The sequence below is a fragment of the Bactrocera neohumeralis genome, unplaced genomic scaffold (genome assembly GCF_024586455.1).
Source record: "Bactrocera neohumeralis isolate Rockhampton unplaced genomic scaffold, APGP_CSIRO_Bneo_wtdbg2-racon-allhic-juicebox.fasta_v2 cluster09, whole genome shotgun sequence".
Taxonomy (NCBI): Eukaryota; Metazoa; Arthropoda; class Insecta; order Diptera; family Tephritidae; genus Bactrocera; species Bactrocera neohumeralis.
In genome coordinates, this window is record NW_026089622.1 from 32,283,940 (window position 1) to 32,292,047 (window position 8,108).

Genomic DNA, 8,108 nt, shown 5'->3' on the forward strand with positions numbered 1-8,108 from the left:
AATTACGTTTATTACATTTTACAGGGAGCCTGCTTTAGAAGCTTGATAAAAATGAATTATTTTTTGCTTAAATCTCTTTAAAAATTTTTCAAACTTAACTTGAACATAAGTTATTAAAAAATATGAATCTCTTTGAATTTGTTGTTTCCGATGGAAACCTCGACTTGCATCCTGCCTGCCGTCTGGCATATGCACATGCGAGAAGCATCTGGCAATTGCTTTTCAAAGGCAGAATGTTAAAGATTTCGTATCCAAAAAATTTGTGGATGATATTTAAATATATATTATAGTACATATGTATGTATAAATATAAGCCCTACAAATTTCGCTTTAATCATTTATTTCTTTCCCTCCCAAAAAAAGCTAAAAAAAAGACTTTTTTAAGCCTCTAAAAACTGCTCCCCTCTTAAATATCCGCATTTTTTCCAAAACTCAATAGTTAAGACATTTCGTGTTTTGTTCTAATGTTTTCCCCTATAGAAATATAGATAAATTAATTTGTAACAATAAAATAACTTGATTTCTTAACTTACAATTCAAATATGTGTGCGACTATCTTCTTGATTTGTTTCTGACAGCAAAACCGATAAAATTGAATTCCGTGACACCCAAAACCGATACAAATTCTGTTTCGAATATCAAACCAATAATATCTCAATTCATGACACCTCCTGCTTTTTGTGATCGGTTTCAATTCTGGTTCCGACAACTATCAGATTCACCCCTGTATAACATGTTATACGGACTTTCGCCTGTAATGGAATAAGAAATAGCATGATTGTAGGTAAATAATGCTTGTTCAATTTGAAGGTATTCTTTACCCCAGAGCTACAAATAATTCGCAGTTTTTCATTCATCGTTTTATGAAACCGCTCTATGTTACCAATACCAGTTTTCCCAGTTGTGACTTCGACTGCTATATTCAATTTTTGACACCACTGCTTTCTGCTAACATTATTGATACCTTGGTCCTGGCTTTCGGAGGTTCCGTAAAATTAAAAATCTTTAAGAAGGTTTTCTTAGTTTCTAACCAATTTAAAAAAATCAATACATGTTAAATAATTTTCGTCATCCCATTTCCAAAAGCCTACTACAAACTTTTCTCGAGCCTCATACACAGGAGGCGTAAATGATAATTTGTCCGAAATGCGGTGGTTTTGCGATGGTTGCATAACTCACATTCATTAATTATTTTAGGTATCTCCTTAACGTAATTAGGGTGGTAATATTTTTTCTTGAAGCAATTTGCAACTTTTTCGATTCGCTGATGCAGTCCTTCTAGGTAAAATTCTATTACTTTTGATTTGAAGGCCAAATAATCCTCAATATTTTATGATTCCTTCATGGTACGGTACATTTTAAATCTGTCTGAAGTGATCAGACTATTATAAATGCTTTGAAATTGTACAAAGTCGTCGACATCTTGCATAAGTATTGCTGTATATTTGTTTAACAAATATGTTTTAATTATATCCTTTATAAACTCAGTGGTTAGTTCCGTATAAGTTATAGTAGTAATTTTAGAAAATATTTTGCATGTGCTTGTAAAATTTTGGTTAGATCTTATTAGTTTAAGTTGGTTTTTGAATACGTTCAATGGCCTTTCGGAAATTCTAATAAACTCACCGGAGTCTTCGTCAGCGGAATGAATTGTGTCTACATTCGAAGCAGTTACTTCATTAACGTTACATTCTTCAATTCTAACACGAGATAGCACATTGACAATGTGGTTTTCTTTACCAGGAATGTATTTCAAAATCGTACTCATTCAACATAATCTTCCATCGTTGAAGTTTTGCATTTGGCTCTTTTAAATTATGTAACCACTGCAGACGGCGATGATCACTATTTGTAAAAAATTTTCTGCCATATAAATATGATCTAAAATACTTCGCAGCCAATACAATTGCCAACAGTTATTTTTCTGTTGCCGAATAATTCAACTCATGTTCATGATGGCTTAATACTGCTCCTAATGCTACATTAGAGCCATCTGTCGTTAACGTAAACAACTTCTCATAATTTGGATACATCAGGATGGGCACGTTTGTTATTAATAACTTTATAGTTTCTACTATGGCTCTGATAATTTTTTTATCTGAATTATTCTCTACATTGCCTTTCTTTAAGTAATTTGTTAAGGGTTTTGTTATTTTTTAAAAATGTTGAATGAATTTGCGGTAAAATCCCGCTAAACCCAAACATTGTTTTATTTTTCCCTCTCCGTTTTGGGAATCGGATAATTTAAAATTTTATTAGGATTTGGTTTTATTGCAAAAGGTAGGGGGTAATAACATGGCCAAGAAACTCGGTTTCTTTTTTTTTAAATTCACTTTTGTCCGGTTGCACTTTTAGATTCGCTTCAGCGAATCTTTGAAACACTTTATCGAGCGATTTGATATGCTACTGCAGAGATGTATTGAAAACTACTATGTAATCTAAATAAACCGAGCAAACTTTCCCAATTAGACCGTCCAAACTGTATTTATCAGTCTTTGAAAGGTGGCTGGCACATGTTTAAAACCGAATGGCATACTCAAAAATTCGAAGTGGCCATTTTGGGTAGAAAAGGCTTTTTTTGTTTATCTATTGGATCCATTTCGATTTGGTGGAATAATTGCGCCAAATGAATTGTCGTGAAGTATAAACAGCTACTTAACATGTCCAGTATCTCCTCCATGTTTGGAATGGGGTTCTTGTCATCCACAGTGATATTGTTTAACTTACGGTAATCTACAATGATTCTCCACCTTTCTTTACCTGAAGCATCTAGCTTTTTAGATACTGTGGGAAATTATTTTTTGTTCTAGAATATCTTTTATTTATTACCTTCCGCTTTATTTACTTCTGGGTACCTATAATATTTAACGTAAATTGGATATTCATGAATAGTTTTTATTCCGGGTTTAATTTTGTGAGTGAATGTAAGTTTCTCACTTTCCTTGTAAAAAAAAGTTTGGTGTTTCTCCAGCAGTTTATTCATTTTTTTTGATTCTTCATTATTTAAGTTGTTGAGTCTAAATGTGTCAGTAAATTTGCCATTAAATAAGATAAGATAAGAAATACCAATCGACGACTGATGCAGGGTTGCATTTTAAATAGCTGATACAGGGTTGCATTTTTTGATTCCTACTTTAAAAATTTCTTAAAATTTCAAAGAAAACTTTTTAATTTTCAAGTTATTAATTTTATTATTTTTAACACATATTTACATAAAAGGGTAATTTATTGTAATTAAAAATATTAACGGCAACATTCTGTAAATAAAAATATATTTAATTTAAAAAAATAATTTTCATCATTTTATTTATTAACCTTTTTGGGATTGTCTTTTGGCACTATTGACAATTATGTTTTCTCCTTCGCACTCATTCAAATAAATCAAGAAATGAAAGAAACTTTTTTCATCGCATTTAGGTAAAGCGGCAAATACACGACACGAACATTTCCGCGAACATTCCGCAATCTTGTTCGCAGCTTTGGCCATACACCATACGAACTTTTTGCCGAACATTAGTTCTCTTTCAGACAGCGATGAATACGGACAGCAATTGTGCTGCAGCAATATTGCTCGCTCTGGCAATTAAGCGTAGAAAAAACAGAGAACATCGCAAAAAAAGAATTTGGTGCAAAGAATGGTTTAAAAAACGAGCAGTTCTTGGACAAAGTGAGCTTATTAAAGAACTGGAATTCACGTCACAAAATGATTTTAAAAATTACGTTCGTATGAGCAAGGCAACATTTGACCAACTTTTACAAAAAATGTTGCCACTCATAACGAAACAGGATACAATAATGAGAGAAGCGATTCCCCCTCATCACCGCCTTGCTTTAACTTTACGCTTTCTAGCTAGTGGCAATAGCTTTGAAGACTTAAAATTTTTGACAGCAATTGCGCCCCAAACGATTGGGAAAATAGTTACAGAGACTTGTGATGCCATAATAAGTCAATTGAAAGATTTTATTAAGGTAATTATTTATTGATTAAATTATTTGTTTTCGACTAAACAAGAAAAGTTTCATGTGTACATATGTGTGTCTTAAAATTATTGGTAAAAATAAAAATAAATTATTCGTCCGATTCAAACGATGCAAAGAAATTTTGTAAGTTTTCTACCGAGCTCAAATTAATGAATGATGTATCTTCAACGATTCGTACGTTTTGTGTGACTTGACGTGACATTCTGCTACTGTTTATGGACGAGCCGCTACTTAAAGGTGTCGGAACTCTTATTGTGTAATTCTGCATGTGTTGGGGCACCGCGTAGTTAAGTTGCGTAGACGTGCGCATTGGGTATTGCGGAATGACATTTGGTGTTAACATTTGATTTGGGTTAAAAACATTTTGGATTTGCATCGCGTGTCCAAATTGCAATGCTCCCAAGCAACCTTGGAATAAAACATCGGATATGATTTTTCGCGCAATCGTTTTCTGGGAGGCCTCCATTTCATTATATTGCGAAGCCCACGATTGAGCCAAGGAGTCACCTTCTGAGGGTTCGCGGCTGTTGGCAAGTCTCTCGCATGCAATTTTAATAAGATTATCTTCTTCAGAAACTTTTCTTTTGCTTGGTCGAACAGTGAATTCCTAAAAAGAAAGATTTATAAGTTTTTCATTACTTTTCAGCTTCCACAAACAGAAAAAGATTGGAAGGTAGAAGCGAAAAATCTTGATGCACGCTGGAACTTCCCAAATTGTATAGGCGCAATTGATGGAAAACACGTCAATATAACAAAGCCACCTGGATCTGGATCTTTTTATTATAATTATAAAAAAAATTTTTCGATCATTTTAATGGCAGTGGTTAATTCTAATTACGAATTTTTGATGGTGGATGTTGGCACAAATGGAAGAGCGTCTGATGCCGGCCTTTTTAGCGAAACAAAATTTTTTTCATCTCTAAAAAATAAAACATTGAAAATTCCTGACCCTCAGCCGCTTCCAAACTGCGCAGAAAAACTACCATTTGTATTCGTAGCTGACGATGCTTTTCCCCTGTTAGAAAATATCATGAAGCCATTTAGCCACAACACACTCAAGGAAGAAGAAATAATTTTTAACTACAGGCTTTCTCGGGTGAGAAGAATTGTTGAAAACTGTTTTGGCATTTTAGCATCAAGATTTAGAATTCTCCTACAAACTATTAATTTATCACCAGAAAAAGTCACGAAAATTGTGTTAACCTGTTGCTACTTGCATAACTTTTTACGGAGGCAAAATGAGGAGACGTATTTTGAAGGTGGATTCGATGTTGAAGAAACAGATCCCGGAGCGATAGAATACGCCGATTGGCATAATGACCATGGACTTACAGCTCTTCAAGCTTCAAGTGCAAAGAATGCATCCAACTTAGCAAAAACTACTCGAGAAAAATATTGTAATTATTTTAATACAGTGGGAGCTGTTCCGTGGCAGAACAATATATTAAATATAAGAAAGTGAATCATTTACGGAATAAAAACAAAATGAATGTTTGTGTTCACAAAAAAAAAAGAAACAATAAAATTTTGACTTTTATTCTTACCTCTAATGGGTTTGTATTTTCATCCTGCATTGTGGTAACGCCTGCCATAGGTTCTTCTTGATCTTTTAAAGAGGATAGCAAATCATAGCACCAAAGAGTAGGAACATATTCATCCTCAGCACCAGCACCAGACTTCAAGCTATCTCTCTTTTTTTTTGACTCACGCCGGTATTGCGCCCGCAAACTACTTATTTTTTTTACGACTGTATCCTTTGTGGCATCAGGATCTACTTCTTTCAATTTTTCGATTAAAATCGAATAATCATTATTCTTTTTATTTCTATTGCAATAATCTTTACTTTTTACTTGCCACAATGATGGCAAAGATTTATATATTTCAATAAATTCACTTATAAATTTTTTGTTGTCCATTTTACTTCCACTCCGCGCACGTCTGTTCCGTTCAGAAACTACTACGATTATGAGCTATTTCGCCATACACGCACGAACAGTTCGCGCAAATGTTCGCCAAAAATTAAAATGTTTTGATTTTTCGCGAACATTCGCGCGAACTGTCAAACACCACCATACACGACAGAAAAGTTCGCAGAAACATGACATAACGGGAATGTTCGCGCAAATGTTCGTGTCGTGTATTTGCCGCTTAAACAAAAAATAACCCGAAAATGTGCGTTGTTGTTAGTGTATAGAGAAAAAATGTGGGTAGCCGCCTACTAGCAAAAGGTAATAGGTAGTGTATGAGTTGGTAAGAGCCAAAGTGAGGGTCTTACTGCTGAATTCATTGTTGAATTTTAACACAGCGATGTCCTAGGAATTTCAGAACTGATCAACTCACATACCCAGGGATACAAATCGATCAGCTGTACGCATTACCAAGCTATATATCTGAAGACATGAATTAGTCAGTTGTAAGCATTACCGGCTCACATACCTGGCTATACGAATTTATCAGTTGTGCGCATTTCCTACTAAAACGAATCCAAAATAAATATCTTATAGTTTTATATTTTTTAATTCAATTAGAAATAATAAAGAAATTTATTTCAGTACAAATTACTATAATTAAGATTTTACATTTAACATGTAAGGAAGGGCTAAGTTCGGGTGTCACCGAACATTTTATACTCTCGCATGATAAAGTGATAATCGAGATTTCATTATACGTCATTTACATATTTTTCAAATACCGTATTTTTGTAAAGTTTTATTCCGCTATTATCATTGGTTCCTAATGTATATACTCGTATTATACAGAAAAGGCATCAGATGGAATTCAAAATGGCGTTATATTGGAAGAAGGTGTGTTTGTGAACCGATTTCACCCATATTTCGTACATGTCATCAGGGTGTTAAGAAAATATTATATACCGAATTTCATTGAAATCGGTTTAGTAGTTCCTGAGATATTGTTTTTGGTCCATAAGTGGGCGAGGCCACGCCCATTTTCAATTTTTAAAAAAAGCCTAGGTGCAGCTTCCTTCTGTCATTTCTTCCGTAAAATTTAGTGTTTCTGACGTTTTTTGTTAGTCGGTTAACGCACTTTTAGTGATTTTCAACATAACCTTTGTATGGGAGGTGGGCGTGGTTATTATCCGATTTCTTCCATTTTTGAACTGCTGTGGAAATGTCTGAAGGAAACGACTCTATGGGGTTTGGTTGACATAGCTATAGTAGTTTCCGAGATATGTACAAAAAACTTAGTAGGTGGCGGGGCCACGCTCACCTAATGCGATCCTTTGTGCCAAATTTCACTTTAATATCTTTATTTATGGCTTAGTTATGACACTTTATAGGTTTTCGGTTTCCGCCATTTTGTGGGCGTGGCAGTTGGCCGATTTTGCCCATCTTCGAACTTAACCTTCTTATGGAGCCAAGGAATACGTGTACCAAGTTTCATCATGATATCTCAATTTTTACTCAAGTTACAGCTTGCACGGGCGGACGGACGGACAGACAGACATCCGGATTTCGACTCTACTCGTCACCCTGATCACTTTGGTATATATAACCCCTTATCTGACTCTTTTAGTTTTAGGACTTACAAACAACCGTTATGTGAACAAAACTATAATACTCTCCTTAGCAACATTGTTGCGAGAGTATAAAAATAATGTCAATGTTACTTAAATTAATTGTTTTCATACTTTAATTTATTATATTTGTTTATCTTTTTGCTTTTTCAAAGAGCCCGCTTTGTGATATCGGTTTTTACCCATCTTGAAAGCTCTTTTGAGCTCCCGCTCATAATCGCCTTTAGTGAAACCTTCCACTTGCATTGCTTCTAAAAAAAATAAACAAAGTGTATCAAAACAAAGACTTATTAATTACGGAAAAGTAAAATTTACCATATATGGCATTATTTAGGCACTCAAACTTCTTGAATGCCACCTTGTCTTGCAGTCCATCATAATTTAATTTGATGACGTTTGCTGTACAAACTTAAATAACTTTTAATACTTCACACGCGAGCGCTTTCAACCGATACTTAAAATTTACTAAAAACGACAATCATTAAAATTGAAAGACAACAATTGTCGGCGTCGTGGCAGAACTAACGGATACCAATTATTTTCAGAAAAGAACAACAACAAAAAAGCATCGGTTTTATCACACAACCTATAT

The 8,108-nt window shown here is 34.2% G+C and overlaps 1 protein-coding gene, 1 long non-coding RNA gene and 1 pseudogene across 2 annotated transcripts; 1 reads left to right on the forward strand and 2 right to left on the reverse strand.

Annotated features, from left to right (window-relative positions):
* Positions 1–330: 330 nt before the first annotated feature.
* On the reverse strand, positions 331–970 carry LOC126764366 (uncharacterized). Its single transcript, XR_007667978.1, has 3 exons — positions 822–970; positions 534–752; positions 331–474 (listed from the first exon to the last, which is right to left on the reverse strand). It is a non-coding gene; the product is annotated as an uncharacterized LOC126764366 (long non-coding RNA).
* Positions 971–3,264: 2,294 nt separating this feature from the next.
* On the forward strand, positions 3,265–5,524 carry LOC126764073 (uncharacterized). Its single transcript, XM_050481845.1, has 2 exons — positions 3,265–3,969; positions 4,628–5,524. Exons 1-2 carry the CDS (start codon positions 3,535–3,537, stop codon positions 5,441–5,443), a joined length of 1,251 nt encoding a protein of 416 aa, XP_050337802.1. The 5' UTR covers positions 3,265–3,534; the 3' UTR covers positions 5,444–5,524.
* On the reverse strand, positions 3,998–5,858 carry LOC126764217 (uncharacterized; annotated as a pseudogene).
* Between the last annotated feature and the right edge of the window lie 2,250 nt (positions 5,859–8,108).

Coding starts and splice junctions, on each gene's coding strand:
- LOC126764073 (XM_050481845.1), top strand. CDS start 3,535: ATGAATACGGACAGCAATTGTGCTGCAGCAATATTGCTCGCTCTGGCA. Junction 3,970..4,627: donor AATTGAAAGATTTTATTAAG/GTAATTATTTAT, acceptor ATTACTTTTCAG/CTTCCACAAACAGAAAAAGA.